A 19315-nucleotide genomic window follows, 5' to 3' on the forward strand; every position below is an offset into this window, starting at 1 on the left:
ACGAGCAGTGAGGGGAAAGAGAGGTGCCGGCTGTCAGATCCTGGCCGAGCGTCTCTCTCTCTCTCTCTCCTCACCGCTCTGCATTAGTTCTGTGACAGCGGCTCCGTACTCCGCCCTCCCCCGCCTGCCGATTATGCCGGTTCCTTCACTTCTTCTCGGATCCGCGCTGGGGAGAGCGACATGGCGATCTACCAGTGATCGCTACGCGATCGACTGGTAGATCGCGATCGACCTTGTGGGCACCCCTGCCCTAAGTCATCACATGACAAGTATAAACCTTGGCTGATTTAACGCTCCCTGAGAAGGATCATCCAGTGGTGTCTGTTCTTTGCCAATAGTAATAGTATTAAGGACCATCTGCTGAATCTAGCTGAAATTTCATGACGATAGCTACCTTTAGAATGAACTTAAAAATGTGGGTATGGTTGGTTAAATGGTTGGTTGTGCAAATCTTCTAAGAAATGGAGCTGATTTTTTTCCACCTGATTCAGCATCTTGTGGTGTCAAGGCTGATTTTAGGAAAAGATGACAGCTAAGGAGTTTCTGGTTACTGATAATATGCTACTGGGTCCAGTCCAGCCCAGCCTGCGTCAGACAGTAGTTATTCAAATGTTACTCATATGACCTCCCTCAGTTCATGAAATTATTACCAATCTAAGGAATTTTTGTCACTCACCAAGCTCACTTTCTTCACAGTAAGTTGGAGGATGACCCACTGTATACAGCATATGCAGCAATGATGGCAAAGGTAGGCGTTCCATCAGCAAACATTTGTTCTGTAAATGTTTAACTAATGGGTGTTTTGTTGCATGACATATAATTGTTGAACTTTAGGACCTTAAAATTATATTAAACTTTTTACTAATTAAAATGTATTAATATTTTTTTTTATAACATCAGGGTCATTAAAAAACATTTGTTAAAAAAGATGTTTAATATGCAGAAACATTTTCTGTCTTTAGGTCTAAATGACATCAGTGCAAGCCATACCTTTTACTCTTATAGAAAACCACAGGTTATCCTTGGCAAGACCTAGGGCATCCCAAAAACAGATTGAGTTTGATAATGTTCAATGGTACAGAAATTATAAAGTTGTCTTATGTAAATTAGGTTTTAGTATATAGTATGCATTGATATTTTAGGGTTTTCTGGGAATATTGTGACAGCGTATTTAAAGGGTTTCTAAACCCTCAGCTTTTTTTTTGCATAGATCTACTGCTAGCAAGCAGTAGATCTATGCAAAACGTTTTTTTTTTGTTTTTTTTTAACCCGCTTTAACGGCGGTTTAAACTTACCTGTATCTTCCCTGCGCGCTCCCGTCCGAAAATGTGAAACCGCCCGGGCGGGCGCATGTGAAGTTCACATTTTCATCCGGGATGCGAGGAGAGACACAAGGTAAGTCTATAGACGCATGCACCCGCATGCAGACACCGTGGGAGAGGAAGTGCCAGCAATCACAGGAGTCAGAGCTGGATCGGAGACTCGCCGCGGTGCTGGAAAGAAGGCTGGAAACTACAGGAAAGAAGAAGATGATCGGATTTAGATACATCATTTAAGGTAAGTGCTTTCATTAACGTTGTGTTGAGGCAAAAACATTTTTGCCTTTAATGTCAATTTAAAGTGTATGTCCAGCCGAAACATTTCTCTTAGTCTTGGACAGGGGGGGAGGGATTAGAACCCAGTCAGATTTTTACTGCTATCTGGGGCTCAGTTAGAGAGGTTTAAGCTCACTTTTCTGATGTAAGGGTAAATCTCTCTAAGGCCCCGTTCACACCGGAAAGGTGCGGCCGCGCGGATTTGTGCGCGCGCGGATCCGCTGACATGAACGACCCCATACATTGCTATGGGGACCGTTCATGCGACCGCATGGCTCAGTGCGGTCTGAACCGCCTTCCGTCCGAACTGCTCCCTGCACTATTTTTGCCGCGCTGATCGGTACGGTTTCCATACAGCTTTCAATGGAACCGCTGTCAGCACAGTTTTGGGCGTTTTTAATTGTCTTTCAGCGCTGAAACACACTTAAAAACACCCAAAAACTCCCAAAACCTCCCTTTTGAAATCAGCGCAGTAACCACGCTGATCTGCAACCACCCTGGTGTGAATGGGCTGTAACGGAGCCCTGGATAGCAGTAAGGATCTAGCAGGAGTTCTAATCCTTCCCGACTTTATCCAAAGCTGGAAAACATTTTTTAGCTTGAAATACACTTTAACATGGGCAACATGGTTTTCAAACATTCTATTGACTTATTGTCCAGTTTCCCCAAAAAAGAAAACTACCAACTATCATAAATCAAAAGTCCTAAATGCAAAATGACAAAGATGTCTAATATATAATTTGTAATATGTTGATGAATAGTACCTGTATGTTTTTTAAATAATAAGATGTCTGCTATTTTACTCCAGTGTATGTATGTTTGTTTTTTGTTTTTTTTAGTTTCTGCTGTTTTACTCAAGTCTATGTATGTAGGATTTTTAGTTTTGGATAGAGAAGGCAAGGGTTAAAACTGCTGCCAGTTTATTTTTTGCTTTTTGTATATCATTGGAGAAATTTCCATTCACTCGTCAGTCACAACAGGAAATTAGAGGACATTTCCCAAGTGAGGGGAATTCCCCTCTTAGTTGTTTCTGCAACAGATGTCTCTTAACCTCTTGTTCTGGGGACAACTCACTTTCTGCCCTTTTGACAAATAGAGAGGTGAGTCTGCCCAATGGGGACACAGACACAAATAAAAATAAAAACTTGACAGAGGTTCAAATCCTTCTTCACTCTATCCAAAACTAAAAAAAAAAACCTCTTTCATATGTTGGAGGAAATAGCCCTGGTCAGGTAATCATGGACTGGATATATTACTACCAAAAGGCAGCCAAGGGAGCAGGCCATGCTTGTATTAAACTAAGCTATTAGCCTACTGTCTAGATGTTAGGACATAGAATTATCTACCACAAAATACTAAGGTTTTTCTCTTTTAAGTAAGTCACTGGCTGGATGACAGGCCATATAACACCCCCAGTTACAGCCATCAAGCTCATGCAGTTTCTTGCTCAGTGTGGGTTTGGCTGCAAAAACTCAGTTTCCTAATGGGCAGCCTGCAGGGTTTCTGCCCAGAAAGGTACATATATTCAGCCAAACTATCGGTTTGTCACAGTGTATCCATTACAGGCCTGCAGCATTTCAGCTGCTGCCGGTGGTCAGCTATGGCACCATAGTGGACAGCTATGGCACCTGGTCGAAATCATGCCAAAGATGCAGTGAGTATTACTTCTCTACATCCACCTCCACATCCTGTTTATCCCAATGTATTGAGGCATATGGAGGCTCCGGGTTTCCCTTTAAGTGTGGAGTTACTCCTGGGGCTGGGGTTTGGTCACTGTGGTTATGGGGCACCTACTGCTTTAAGACACTGATGTAAGGCAATTAGTTCGGCTAAATGGCCCCTTGTAGTGGGGTTAATGCTGGGGGCTAGATTGTGCGCTTTCATAGTTACATAGTTGTTAAGGTTTAAAAAAGACACAGGTCTATCCAGGTCAACTTATGTATGTGTGTGTACATATGTGTGTATGTTTGAGTAAGTAAGAGAGCCTGTATATTGTGTTCAAGAAAAACATCCAAAAGTTTCTTGAATGAGTCTATACTCTCAGCTGATACCACTACCTAGGGAAGGGAGTTCCACAATTTTACCGCTCTAACAGTAAAGAATCCCCTTCGCCGTTTTAGATTAAATCTTTTATTCTTCCAATTTCAGGTTGGTGTCCTCTTGTCGTCTTAAGTGAACTTGCAGTAAACAGTGTATTACTGATTCAGAGAGTTTCTGTAAAGGGCACCTTTTCAGACTGGGCTAGTGTAATGAGCGGTGTGCCTCAAGGATCTGTGCTGGGTCCGATATTGTTCAACCTATTCATTAATGACATCGGGGAGGGAATAAATAGCCATGTTTCCGTGTTTGCAGACGATACAAAAATAGGGAGGGTACTAGAAACGGATCGTGACAATATAACATTGCAGGAGGACCTGGATAAAATAGGGGAGTGGGCAATACTATGGCAGATGAGGTTTAATGTCGATAAATGCAAAGTAATGCACTTTGGACATAAAAATAAACAAATAGGCTATACAATCATGGGTATGCCGCTAGGGAAGTCAGAAATAGAAAAAGATTTGGGGGTCATTGTAGACCACAAACTGAATGGTAGCTTGCAGTGCCAAGCTGCGGTAAACAAAGTTAGCAGGGTCTTGTCCTGTATTAAGAAGGGGATGTATTGCAGGGACAAGTCTATAATTGGGCCTCTATATAGATCGTTGGTTCGGCCACATCTGGAGTACACGGTCCAGTTTTGGTCGCCGGTACTGAGAAGGGATGTCCTTGAACTGGAGAGAGTCCAGCGGAGGGCAACAAAACTAATTAGGGGAATGGAGGACCAGAGCTATGAGACAAGGCTTCTGACCTTAAACATGTTTACGCTTGAATTAAGGAGATTAAGGGGGATATGATTTTCATGTACAAGATGTTCAATGGTGACAGCAACATTGGCAACAAACTGTTTGAGATTAACTCCATTACAAAGACTAGAGGCCACCACCTAAAGTTGGTGGAGAAAAAATTCCAGCACAATGGGCGAAGAGGGTTCTTTACAGTAAGAGCGGTTAAGGTCTGGAACTCACTGCCATCGGCAGTGATTTCAGCCAAGAGTGTAGATGTGTTTAAGAAACGTTTGGACAATTTCTTTGTTTCCAATTTTTCCTCCTAGTTTAGGTCCTCCAACCCAGTTATTAGTTTTTTGTGTTTTTTGCACTTCTTTGGGCTCTCTGCAGCTCAAGGATATCCTTTCGGTGGATTGGTGACCAAAACTGAACAACATACTCAAGATAAGGCCGAACCGTTATTTTATACAGAATTATGGATTTGTCTCTGGAGTACATTCCCTTTTTATGCATGATAATAATCTGCCAGCTTTGTTAACCTCCCTGGTGGTATGATTTAAACATTTTTACATGTAATTTTTCGGTCTATTTTTTTTTCGAATTTTTTTCGTTTTTTTGTTTTTGAATATCCCGCCAGTTCCGCCCCCCTGCAACGCGTACGCTCGCAAGCGACGGAAGCCGGCATCGGCCGCAGAACACAGCGCGGCTTGAGGGATAAGGTAAGTAAATGCAATGAGGCTTTCCCAAGTGTAGCTCGGGGTTACCGCTTATGGTATGGAAAAGTAACCCCGAGCTACACTTGGGAATACCGCCAGGGAGGTTAACTGCAGCCTGACATTGCACACTATTACTGAGTCTGCAGTCAACTAGAACCCCTGAATCATTGTACACCTCCGATTTCCACAGAGTAGCTTCCCCTAATGAATAGCTTGCATGCATATCTTTAAGTGATCTCCCTCACTGCTCCATCTCTTCTACTGCCATCTTCTCCTGGTCTGCCTACGGTACTGGAGTCTTCAGCCATCTTTATTGGCTGGCCATGGATGCCATGACTTCTGCACATGAGTCTGGGAGTCAATTTGTCCCATCACCCTTGACATGCTGATATTGTGTACTAAGCTATGCATATTCGGCAGTCATTGTATAATTAAGAAAAATCTGCTAGTAGGCAAGGAATCCGCTTAGAGTCTCTTCTGCCATAAAACATACCAGCAATTTTTTTTTTTTTTTAAATATTTAAAATGTACAATTTACACCATTCTACACCAGGTGTTATCCATTATTTTCAAGCAATAGAAGCAGTAGGAGGACATTTTGTTTTTGACTTTTTTGCAACATTTCACTTTATGTTTTATTTCCACCAAACTGTCTACTGTTGATGATATTTAATACTTCAGAAATCAAAATTTTGTATGCAGGAGGAAAACCCAGTAGGATTGTGCATCGATATGTGACAAAAAGCAGCTGTTTTTTTATCTTTATTAATGTAGCCAGGTCAGCTCACAACCGAAGTCGCGAGTGGGAAGGATTAACACGTTTCTGGGGTTCTAAGGAAGGGGGCTTGCACCAGAAACGCATAAACCCTTGCCATTCGCTGCTGGAAGACGACTTCGGTCGTTAGCTGACTTGACTGCGCTGTGGCTTCTGATGGGCGATAGTCTCCTGTGAGGGGAACCAGTGAATACGCTTGTGACTTTTTTCTCTTGTGAGTACATTACCATTTTTTAAAAGAAAATCATTAAACGACCATGAGGTTATAGTAGAATGGTAAAAGCCAGCGACATATGGCATACTAATGTGGCCAGCTGCAAAGGTTTGTGTTCTGCCGTATGCCATATGCCGGTGGCAGCGAAAGAGTTAAAGTAGAGTTATGGAGTGACTGAAATACACTCATCCACATAATTGGAGCCAAAGTGTGACACTGAAACTGTCATCTCTATTGTTCGGGAAGTGAGCAATCACATACCACCGATCTCTCAGTTCCCGATCATCTCCCTGCAGAGAGAGGTGACCACCAGTCACCGATCCCCACAGGGATTCCTACATCCTCTCTCCGTTCCACTAGCGCTGACTGGGGAAGGGATGGGGGAGGGGGCAGGCACAGCTGGCTCTGCCTCTAGAGAGGTAGAGCCAGATGTCAGGCAGTGGGGTGGATCCCGACCATATTGTCGGGATCCGTCCCGGCTGCAGCTCGGCTCTGCATTGTCAGCATATTGTGGGCATTAGCTATGAACTATGAGAAAAAAGGTTGGCCCATAGTTCTTTTAAACATTTTTTAAGAAAACACAAACCGTATTTATCTTATATATTATTTACTTTGCTTGCATAATTTAACTAGTGAGCAGGTAAAGAACACTTTTGTACTTTTGAATAAAATTGGAACTTATGGTTTGAAATGTCGCTTTGTAATTTGGGAAATTAAATAAAACAAAACTGTTATATAAAAAGAAGAAAAGGGAAGAAGAGGGAAACATAAATGGAGCCAAATACATGGTGATTCTAAAGGAAAACCAGTTTCAGTAGGCAAAAGATGTTGGAGTGTGCCAGTGATACACACACATTAGCCATTTATACCATTTGCAATGGTTGTCTACCACATTACCATGCAAGTCCCTGATGTGTTCTATTAATTCACCTCTCTTAGACAAAAAGTGAGAATTGTATGCATTATGTCAACTGGAGAAATGATTCAGCACCTAGAAACAGTAGCTACAAATCCCAATGTGAAGCACTGGGGAACAGACTTACAGCTTCTTCATGAAGTAGAATATAATAATATGAGATCACACAGCGGATGTATCATGTGGGGCCATACTGTGTTATTACATTGACGACAATGCCTCTGGGACCTGACAGTTGAATTCTCTGTTACATAAGCTGCTGTTGTAAGTTGAGAGCTCAAATGTATGTCGAAGGATACAGAAAGACACTGCTCTGAATCCTTATTAGACAAGGCATATGCTGTTGGAGGATGTCCAGTGAGCTACAGAGAGGGCCCCTGAGATGAAGAATGACAAGGAGGTCAAATGATGCAAGTTGGCAATGTAGAAGATTTGCTTTTACAACCTTCCTGAAACTGCAGGGCACCTTAGAATCTCTAGGCAATTAGAGGGCATAGGTGAATGAGCACTGGACATATCTGATCCTGTTCATTGCCCACAGTTGCCATCTGGCTGCATGCAGCTGTAGGAAATAGACTAATAAATACGTTTTTTTTATTCAGAAAAAAAAGAGTGCACTTTAACAGTTTGTTCAGTCTTATTTAATATAAAAACCAAATCAAATCTTTCATATACCATAAATGGGGTACTTTCCCATTTCTCATCAAATGTACTGTTATTCATATGCTGTTACCTGATACCTCATCTAGTCATAGCAGCTGTGTTATTTTGTTTTTTTAATTTATGATATTGTGTAGTTATATTTACCCAATTATTCCCTGTATTATGGCTGCATCTGCTCCTTTTATGTCAATGATGTTCTAATATGGACCCAATTCCTTAAATGCTGTAACCTTCCTTTGTAAAACTACTGACAGTACACTCCATAATGTTCTTTTACCAATTTCTAGTGAACGAAGATATATTTCTTCATAATACTGTATGTTGTTTTATATGTGCTACATTAAAGTCGATTTAAACTCTAACTAGCTGACAGTTAGTGTGCTCTGTACACCATGTATTATTAATTCCAAGATAAAATACTGTTTTCACCTTTTTGCTGCTGATCTCCTCTATCAGCCACTTGCTGTCTACATGTACTTGCTGCAGCATTGGCTGCACATCATTGTTGTGGACCGACTTTTTCATGATGACAGGCCTGCACATTCTGTTTTGGCTCAATGACTATAGTCTCCACCAGGGGCGCATGTGACAGGGTGACAACACTAGAGAGCAATTGGGAGACAGGGCAGAATGCTGTCACCTCATAAAAGGAAATAGCTGAGCAAGGACCTTTATGGCAGAATAACCCGGTATAGTTTTAGTAAAATCTGTACATTTTTTAAAATGTTTAAAAACAACTTTTGAAATGAAATAAACATGACAAAGCTTCTATGAGAGTTTAGTGTTTGGGTTTGGATCATAATAAATTTACTGAAAGAAAGCACAGCTTTTCAATCTCTGTAAAATTAAAAGGCTGCATTTTACATAAGTGATACATTTGTTTTAACATCTATAGTACTCTCAATCTAAAAAAAGTAACTTAATAAAGTATTTGTAAACCCAAATATTGAAATCATGAGTTTACTTCCAGCTAGCAATGTCTCCCCTTCAAGCCCCGTCCTTCCTTGCTGGAGAAGATAAATATTACATTTTATTCATTCCCACGGCATGCTTATCCTGGATGTCATGGCCATCTCGTGTACTAGTGTAGTCAGCCTGTCTAGAAACAAGGCAGCCATGCCTCCTGGACCTTGGTTTAGATACACAGAGGCTCCTTTATGGAGTACCGCTGTCAATACATTAGTGCAGCATGGACATTTCGAGTCTCTGCCTCCAGGCCTGCCCATTGCTTTAGACTGACAGCAGCACCTATACGAAATACTCATATCAGTACATTAATGTAGTGTGGGTGTTTTGAGTCTCCATCTGCAGCCCTCTGGGTGCAAAAGGGAGACTTGGTGACCACCACCACCACGTGACTGCCACTGAAACAATAAAATAATTGTTCTTCTATATTTTATGAAGGCGTGTTTAGGGACACTATAAACTGTGCTATTGTGTGTTTACAATCTATGACTTTACAGCTACTTTAATGTTTCTAAAAACTGCAGGTGTAGCATTTTAATGTGTCTGAACTCTGGCTGTTTGAAGAAAACATTAATTCACTAGGTATTCTTACAAAGCTCATAGGTTGTTTTGATAAAAGCACTAACTTTAACACTATGAGATTGAGCTCTTCATATCATAGATAAAACCACCTGGTATTGCAGTGGATTTAAGCCGTTTTTGATAATTAAAGCAAGAGTAAAAAGGGCCCTGGTATACACTGATAAACATCTGTTAAAATGATGCATCTGCAACATATAGTTGTCCACAGTACAAACCTTAGACATTTTTGAGGCTGTGCTTTTTGTTTTCTCTCGTGTTTGTCTACATCTGATTGGATTACATTTGAACACTCGCACTACAGATAAGCTGCTTTAAGCTTAGTTTATCCAAGCTTGTAAGGTATTGTAGCCAGTGTTTTTTTACTACAGTGATTTGCTGTTTTCACGATTAATGTGATTAGGGGGAAAAAGAAATTCCTTTATTTTTTATTTTTCTGTTCTTCACATAAACAACCAGTTAAATGTATATATTGGTATTAAAGTGTATCAATAAAAATTATCTTAATTACTAAATTGATGATGAAGCATACTATGAATATGTAGATTTAAAGATGTCAGTTTGCAGCTTTTCAAACAAGCAGTTTGGTTTGTCAAAGATAAAACCTTAAATACAAAGGGTTCTCTTAAATGCAGGTGGGTGGAGTGTACGTCTAAAATTTGCTGCAATTTGGAGATGGAAGTTCCAGAGCTAAGATTTTTACAAAAAAAGCTATAGTGAACTGAAAATAATAATGATGGCAATGAACTGTCTGATTGCAACATGTTCATGGTAGTAGTGATGATATATTAGATAGTTACTAACAACACTGATTTACAATAAACTTTTGTTATAAACATTTTCTTTACACATAGCTGACTTCCAGAAGCCAACCTTCTCATCTTAAATTTGTATAATATGGAGCGTATAACTGTTTTTGTTTCTGTTTTCTATCCCTATCTATTATCGTAAGGACCGAGGCCAGCTTATTACCTATGCACTATGTTAACACATTGCAGGGCACCACAGTGCAGTGCCTTGTGGTTGCTTGCAAGGGTCAAAGGAGCATTTTCTTAGTGCATTGGGGTGCCATGCAAAATTAATGCAATGCAGTGTTGTGCAGCCCGCACTGACCACCCTGGGTGGTCAGTGCGGGCTCTGGGTGGTCAGTGCGCTTGTCAGTGCGGGCTCTGTGTGGTCAGTGCGGTGGTCAGTGGGGGCTCTGGGTGGTCAGTGCAGTGGTCAGTGCAGGCTCTGGGTGGTCAGTGCGGTTGTCAGTGCGGGCTCTGGGTGGTCAGTGCAGTGGTCAGTGGGGGCTCTGGTTGGTCAGTGCAGTGGTCAGTGCGGGCTATGGGTGGTCAGTGCTGTTGTCAGTGTGGGCTCTGTGTGGTCAGTGCGGTCAAGTGGTCAGTACGGGCTCTGGGTGGTCAGTGCAGGCTTTGGGTGGTCAGTGCTGTGGTCAGTGTGGGCTCTGGGTATTCAGTGTGGGCTCTGGGTAGTCAGTGTGGGCTCTGGGTGGTCAGTGCAGGCTCTTGGTGGTCAGTGCAGGCTCTTGGTGGTCAGTGTGGGCTCTGGGCAGTCAGTGTGGGCTCTGGGCAGTCAGTGTGGGCTCTGGGCAGTCAGTGTGGGCTCTAGGCGGTCAGTGTGGGCTCTGGGTGTTCAGTGCGGTGGTCAGTGTGGGCTCTGGGCGGTCAGTGCGGTGGTCAGTGTGGGCTCTGGGTGGTCAATGCAGGCTCATGGTGGTCAGTGTGGTCTCTGGGTGGTCCGTGCGGGCTCTGGGTGGTCAGTGCGGTCTTTGGGTGGTCAGTGTGAGCTCTAGGTGGTAAGTTGGTGGTCAATGTGGGCTCTTGGAGGTCAGTGCGGGCTCTGGGTGGTCTTTAATTTAAAAAGTAAAGATCCACACAGTGTCTCTACCATTGGTCATTTATCTGATCATATTGTATGAACACGGTGCTCATATAGGATGATCAGATGCATGGCCAATGGCAGAGACACTGTGTGGAACTTTACTTTTGAAATTAAAAAGGACAGCAGACGGTGCCCAAGGCTGAATAGAGGCCCGACGCTGGCAAAGCACCCTCTTTGGTTTCGTGGAATCCTACGGTGCCAGAGTTTGCTAGGGGTTCCTTGAGCAGTGGTGAATTGAACACTTATCTGATAGCACCTTCATAGTTCCAGGGCCATGGTCACTTGGCAGAACCAACAGCATGACACCAGCGACCTCTTTAGCTGTGTATATGTGCTGCATTCCTCCCACTGACTCCACCATTAGTAAAGTATTCTTTCCACTGAGCAACAATAAAATGGTGCACATTTTTCACTGACCAGTAATGTAAGACACATTCTTACTCTCAGTTAACATAGATGTAGGGGGCATATCTCTCAGTAACTCATAATTTAAGGTTGCACTTCTCCCTCTGACCACCAATGTAAGGGGACACCTCTACCACTGGCTACCAATGTAAAGTGACCTGAACACCAGTGTAAGTAGGCATTTCTCCATTGTCCAGCAAAGTAAGTCTATCTAGCACCAAAACCTGGTTCAATGACCGTGGATTACTGTGCTTGATTGGCCAGCAAACTCGCCTGACCTGAACCCCATAGAGAATCTATGGGGCATTGCAAGAGAAAGATGAGAGACATGAGACCGAACAATGCAGAAGAGCTGAAGGCCGCTATTGAAGCATCCTGGTCTTCCATAACAGCTCAGCAGTGCCACAGGCTGATAGCTTCCATGTCACGCCACATTGAGGCAGTAATTGCTGCAAAAGGGGCCCAAACCAAGTACTGAGTGCATATGCATGCTTATACTTTTCAGAGGTCCCATATTGTTCTATGTACAATCCTTGTTTTATTGATTGCATGTAATATTCTAATTTTCTGAGATTGTGGATTTGGGGTTTTCATGAGCTGTAAGCCATAATCATCACAATTATGACAAATCACGGCTTGAACTATCTTGCTTTGCATGTAATGAGTCTCCCTCATATATTAGTTTCACCTTTTAAGTTGCATTTGTGATATAAATGAACTTTTGCACGATATTCTAATTATTGGAGTTTCACCTGTGTGTATGTGTATATATATATATATATATATACAGGGCTCGAAAATCCGCTCGTCTACGGAGCTTCATTGGGCCGTATTTTCGCACGTATCCATTAGGATACAGCCGGACAGCCCTCGTAAATGCGCGTTTGACGCGCGTTTTGTGGGCTGGAAATCGCGGTTAAAACATGCACCGCAAAACGCGCGTCATACACGCATATTTCGAACGAACTTACAGATCTTGTGAATATATCGTGAGCTGTAGATATAATTTTTCGCAGGGGTTTACTGAGACCTGAGAATTATTTGAATGGTTTCTCTGGGGTAAAAAGATTGAGAAAGTCTGCATTAAAGCCACGGGGACATTAGGAACAGTACATATTTAACAACAGAAAGGGATGAATTTTTTTTACAACTACATTTCAGTTGTGGTTTTTTTTTAATTCTGATTTTACACTCTCCTTTTAATATGCCAACTTCTCTGTATTGTGATGGGCTAAACAAGCCACATACTTTGTAGCCATTCAGGTGGGCTCTTGCACTGCATAGTTATGGGTAGATCTACAGAGTGTACAATTATAGTGTGCAGTGTGTGTCCAACTTTAACAATTTTGGAATTACCAATTTTCAATCAAAATTCCATATCTACGTGTAGCGTTAGAATAAAATTGGCAGTATGAAACAGTGTCTCCAAGTGGTCACATAACAGCAATGCCTTTTTTATATGCACTGGTAATCTTTGTTACTTGTATGACATTTTTGTGTAGTGAATAACTACAATGCAGTTATATATGATATCTATTGGTATATAGGAAAATATTTATTCTCTACCCCAATTTGCAGAGCTGTCAAAATGAAGAAGAAGAAGATGAGGACAAAGAGAAAACATTTGAAGTGAGTTTGTTTTCCCATCTTAATATAATTATGTATTATAAATTGAGTAATGCCCTAAACTAATTGTAATGGTTTCACTAAGGTAATTGCACTAATTTTTCAGCCCTCCTCCTATTTAGTCTCCAGCAGCTAAAACACACAGTTTATTGTACTAAACTACAGAATGTTGATTTTAGTAGCACTGCATTTGGATGGCTTACAGGTTGTTATGAAAATGATACACACTTCTAATTTCTATGTCTGCTTATAGGAAAAAGAAATGGAAAAACAAAAGACATTATACCAGCAGGCTCGTCTACATGAGAGGGGGGCTGCTGAGATGGTGCTTCAGATGATCAGTGCAAGTAAAGGTCAGATTCCATTCTGGGGGAATAAGTGTTCAACAAAGTCATGTATATTGTATCATGAACTCGGTCCGGATTTTTAAGGGGTATGGGTATATTAAAGTTGAACTTCAGGCAAACTGCTTAATACGTGATTGAGATACATACTGCATGTGTCCTGTTTTACTTTCAAAAGGATTTGTATATTGGGCTTGTGATGCACATACTTCTGTAAGTCAGAAAGATCATTTTGCTACTTTCTAATTTAAAGTGTATGTTACCCCTAATTTTAAAAGTCCATATATATGTCTGTGTTTCCATGTAGGTGTGTCTAAATGTAGCCTGTTTACTTTTTATTTATTTGTTACCTATGAAATACCTGGCGATCCTTCTAGACCTCCTCCTGTCTTGTTGCAATCTGACCACTCCAAGTACTGGAGCAGATCAATGCTGGGGTGGGCAGTTTGCATATCAGTGCTTCCTGCTTGGAGTTACAGGAAGCTGTTCTAACCCATGCCCTAGGCCTTTAATAATATTGCACCATGAGCCCTTCCGGGCCCTGGATTTTTCCTGGGTTATATTTCCTTGTAGCCTTTTTGCTAATTCTGCCTCTAATTCTGTGCGCACAGAATAGCTTTTGGCTGAGTTTGTGTTGTTGCCTAGTTTTTTGCCAAGCTATTCCAGCAGTGGTGTGTTGTTGTTTTTTTTAAATTATATCAGAGTGTCTGACAGTTGTATCTATACAGGTATTACCTTCAGTCTGCAGATACAGTCAGTCAGTGTTTGTATGCATGGTTCAACTTTGTTGTCAAAGCTATAAATTCCCCCCACATAACATATTTATGAGCCTCCTACTGCATTATTTGGGGGGGGAAGGGGGGTATCAGGGGTGACGTTGACTGTGTAAATGAGGAAGCCTTATTTAAACGCATTAAGTTGTGCAGTATATGTTAGAAGGTTGCCTGTTTTTCATAACAGCAGTAGTTGTTCACCAGGGTGATCAGCCTCTCACCCAGCTTCCCTGTAAGAAAGAGATAGCAGCCCTCTTTGTCAGTTTTCAGTCATTGTGATCTGTGTATGTTTGGATTGGAGTAGAACAATTAATCCCTTTGTTTGTGAGAATTTGTTGGTGAAGAGGTAGTAATGAAGCAAAAGGGAAGAGAGTGTTAAAGGTGGTACAGGGGCAGAAAGGTTAAGGCAGCAAGGGAGAGTAACAGGGTAAGATGAGTGGTGGGTCTAAGTTGAGAGAGGAAAATAAATGGAAAGCGGGTAGCTAAAGGGTAAATATCCAATTCTGAGTCCCAAAAGACTTTTGCTTGGTAAGGTTCTGTGAGGAGTATGCTTCATAGTGTGTGGGGAGAGTGTAAGGGGTAGTGAGGCTGTACAGCAAGTCTCCCAACACCCCAGAGGGATCTCCTGTGGTTTAGGACCAAGGATGACAATCTTAAGGAAACCTGTAGAAGACTTCTCTTAATGGGTCTCTTGTGTAATATATTGAAGTGAAGTGAGGGTGCAACCAAAACGTAAAACCTAAAATAAATGCAATGGAGTGACATCATACAATTAGACACTGAAATTAGAATGAACAACAGTGGATAACCAAAGATACAAAATAATGAATTCAGTGTTAGCCAGCAATACCTGTTTATATCAAAAGTGCATGTCTAGCTAGCCCCCTTTTTTTCCAATTTATCCTTTATAAGTTTGTTTTCATAAGTGATGAGAACCTTTACCCCCACTGGAGTACTGTATGGTAAGAATATGTGTTCAGATGGTGCTCGATAGCACCCAATGCCTACTATCAGCGGAAGGAAACTATCACCAACTAGGCAATAGGATAAAGGAGAGGATCTTGTTGCACTCCTTACTGGATATCCCACACAATGGGGAGGGTGCTCCTAATGATTGCGGGTGGCACCACTGTATTCATAGATTGGTTGTGAAGAGTGTCACCAGCACACCAAAAATCCTTTCAGGATCACAAAATGCTCATTTTATTGAACAATTTGTCAAAAACAAGCACTTTCGGGGCCACGCAGGGTTCCTTCATCAGGCTTAACAGAATAGTTAAACCCGAGCTTTATAGCCCTTGTATGTGTTGATTGATGTCCATCGTTATACCCAATGATATGTCAGTAGAGTTAAGTCGGGTGCGCAAAACAAGCCGTGCCATGCTTAGGATAAAGCACAACTTGTTTTGCACCCCCGGCTTAACTCTACTTACCTGATGAAGGGACCCTGTGTGCCCTCTAAAGTGCTTGTTTCCGTTTTTGACTAAAGGTGTTCAATAAAATTAGCATTTGGTGATCAAGAAAGAAACCACTGAAGAGGAAGGCAGCATCATGTGTGGTGTTCTCAGAGGGCAGCTAGGAGAGGGCTCAAGGTTCTGCAGTTGCAGCGGGTGATAGAATAAGGATCTTGCCATTTTTTCCCCTCTGACCTATGACCTATGGAATGTAAGGATTTCTCTGCATTACCTTACTTTTGTTTTTCTTCTTCTAATTGAAAGCTAACAAAACAGCAAATGATATCCCGTGGTGGGTTAGTGTCCTTGTCCATGAGGCCAGAGTACCTTGTACGTCTGCTCTATCTCGATGGGTTCTTGTGGTCTTTTTATCAGATCGTTAAAGCAAGGTCTGGAGCGCCTGCTGGTTGTGTTTAGGTTCCACCGACTTTAGGAAGCTGTGGATCCAAAGATTTCTGCAGTGGGCCCAGTTGTGAAAGTTTTTAACCTGTCTCTGCATGAAGTGTGTGTTGTGATGAGAAGTTACTCGCTGCAGTTCCTGTAGACAGACCATGGTGGTTCTTGTCTCTGCAAGTCTGGCTGCAACCGAGCAGAGATCTTCTTTAAATTCTGGTATGGCCCTCAGAGTGATTTCTGACCCACTACCTTAGGTTCTTCCACTTGGCCCATTACCCTGTTTGTTGAGTCTGATGAAACCTTGGGCATTGTCTGATTACATTGATGACTGGGCTCGGACGATTTTCAGTTAGTTGTGCCCCAGCTGAATGTAGTTGGTGGGAGAAAGTGCCAAGTTTTTCCCACTGTACTGGTTTCCGAGGTGTGTGAAAAAGCCCTCTAGTGGCTAGGTTGTTCCTCTTAGGCCCCCATTCTCACCATAGCTTTGCACAAATGCGTGTTGCCATGACGCACGTTCATACGTGTTCGAGGGTCGTTTGTTTCCCAGGTTTGGCACACCCCCCCATTAATTTCTTTTTTTTTTTTCAATCAGATATTATTTATTTGTTTGTTTTTTCCTTTCCATACATTGTGAACATTGACAATAAATCCACAGCCCAAAACAACTAACAAAGCAAAAACAAAAAAACAAGAGAAAAACCCACAAAAAACACACACACAAAACATTTCTATCTATCTTTATTCTATTTACTATTGCCCATTTCTTTCCCTCTTCTTCCACTTATAATATTATATTTTGTCCTCTTAATCCAGGAGGTCTCAAGTCCGATTAATATTCATATTTTCAATCCACCTATTCCAAATTCCCTGAAATTTACCTGACTGGCCCCTCATCCTGTAAGTATGTTCTTCAAACCGAACATATTTACTAGCCTCAGCTTTCCATTCTTCAATTGTAGGGGGATACTTTGAAGTCCATTTGAATGCTATTAATCTTCTAGCCAGAAACAGTAGCCTTTTTATTGCTAAAGTGCTGTTATTATCTAGATAGTCAGAGTTGAAACCTCCTAGAATACATGTTAATGTGTTAATATCCACTATATTTCCATATATTATATTTAAACATTCAATCACCCCTATCCACTACCTTTTTAATTTTGGACATCTCCATAATAAATGAATAAGTGTACCTTCCTGATGCTTGCATCTCGCACACTTTGGGTCTGTACGGGCCCCTATTTTATATAAAAACTCCGGGGTTCTGTACACCCTATGTATAATAAATATTTGGGTTAATCTATGTGATAAAGAAAGAGACACATCTTGCACTCCTTGAAGTACTGCCCTCCATGTTTCCTCATCAATTATGCCTATATCCTCTGTTCAGCGCTCCCTGCATATCAATGGAAATTTCCTTAGTTCCTTTTTTAAAAAACAGTAATACACCCGGGAAATTATCCCCTTAGACTTCTTAGCTTTAACTACCTGATCTATCAAGGGAGTTGGAGCAAAGCATGCTGCTGAAACCACAGCTTGCGCACTCAACGCATGTCTTAGTTGCAAATATTGAAAAAACATTTTATTCTCCAATTGGTATTCTACTCTTTTTTACAAAGTCTTTTATTGGTTTTTAAGTTGTTGTTTTTTACAAAAGGAAAATATAACATCGTTGCATATAGGGTTACATACATATACAATGGTAACACACAAGCGTATGGAACATCGTGTTGGCCGTGGAACAGTTTTACAGACAAATAAACAATATGATGTGCCTGTCAGGCAACTAACTGTATGTAGTCATCAGATGGTATTCTACTCTTAGTTGGTCATATGTCTTAAACACCCCCCCCCCCCCGGTGACAGGGTATTCGTTAACTTAAAAGTTCTATTTGTAATCAAGCTGGGGGAGTTATGTAATAAATATAATAGCTGGGGCATCCATATCATTTTTAAAAGGTTAGTACGGCCTGCTACTGATAACGGGAGTCTACACCAACTCTTACTTTGTTTTTTGAATCTCTGCAGTACAGGACAGAGATTGAGCTCTACATAGTCTGTTATTTGTCTAGATATCGTCACCCCCAAATATTTAAAAGAGTTCACAACCATCAACGGGAAGGCGGACTGCTCGAGGCCATCTGGGAGAGGATCTATCGGTAGCAAGGCAGACTTATCCTAGTTGATACATAATCCGGAGTACTCCCCAAATTCCGAAATAATTGCCATTGCTGCTGGGAGGGACCACCCCCATTTATTTCAATAGAACTTTGGAACGCACGCCAAACCCAGGAAAGTGGTTCATGTAGAAAAATCTGCAACATGCACTCTGCATTTTTGCAGGCGCGCATGTGGTGATATTACCTAGTAATGACACCACGAGCGCGTTCCACGTTTGGTGTGTGTTTCGTGAACTTACATAAAAGGTTTCCCCCCATTTGGTGCACGTTCACGGAATGCGATGGTGTGAATGGGGGGCTAACATGCGTCTTTTTTTAGCGTGTCAAACTACACTGCAACTGCTTTTAATGAAACATTTTAATAGTTAGCCATAATATGATAATTTTTATTGCTTTTTGAAAGTGCACATTCTTCATCACACAGGTGAAATGAGCCCTATGGTTGTGGAAACACTCAAACTTGGAATATCGATTCTAAACGGCGGCAATACCGTAGTACAACAGGTAACGTGTAGCACTATTCTTTCTTTACACTTTACTCATCAATGAGGGAGATATGAGTATGAAAGCACTGGGCTTACAGTAACTCTTGAAACAGTAGATCACAGGAGAGCTGTGGGATGTTATTCACAGAATACTTCTTGAGACACTTAACATATGTTCATAATAAGAGAAACATGGCAGGAATCTTGACTTAAACTTTCAATTCCTTGAACACTGTATCTCTAAATCCAGTTTCTTAAAAAAGGGCAGTTGGCTAAATACTATAAATAGACTATATACAGCTGATAAGTTTGTATGTCCACTTCTTTTAGATTTTATTGTTTGACTGATTACTTTATTGTCTGTGAGTGTTCTAAAATGGGTTATTCTGTTTAAATGAAACTTCTCTCATTTGATTGTATTTATTTTCGCAGAAAATGTTAGACTACTTGAAAGAGAAAAAAGATGCTGGATTCTTCCAGAGTTTGTCTGGCCTAATGATGTCATGCAGGTGAGTAGGT

General features: G+C 41.3%; 1 protein-coding gene across 1 annotated transcript in view; it reads left to right on the plus strand.

Annotated features, from left to right (window-relative positions):
* Positions 1-19315, plus strand: part of RYR3 (ryanodine receptor 3) — a 609228-nt gene that overhangs the window by 499766 nt on the left and 90147 nt on the right. Inside the window, exons 77-81 of the mRNA XM_018554200.1 lie at positions 697-748; positions 13120-13170; positions 13421-13520; positions 18736-18815; positions 19229-19305. Of these exons, the coding sequence (XP_018409702.1) occupies positions 697-748; positions 13120-13170; positions 13421-13520; positions 18736-18815; positions 19229-19305 (360 nt within the window). The remainder of the gene's footprint in view (positions 1-696; positions 749-13119; positions 13171-13420; positions 13521-18735; positions 18816-19228; positions 19306-19315) is intronic.

This window comes from Nanorana parkeri, unplaced genomic scaffold (assembly GCF_000935625.1).
Source record: "Nanorana parkeri isolate BGI_ZX_2015 unplaced genomic scaffold, ASM93562v1 scaffold146, whole genome shotgun sequence".
In the NCBI taxonomy this organism is placed as follows: Eukaryota; Metazoa; Chordata; class Amphibia; order Anura; family Dicroglossidae; genus Nanorana; species Nanorana parkeri.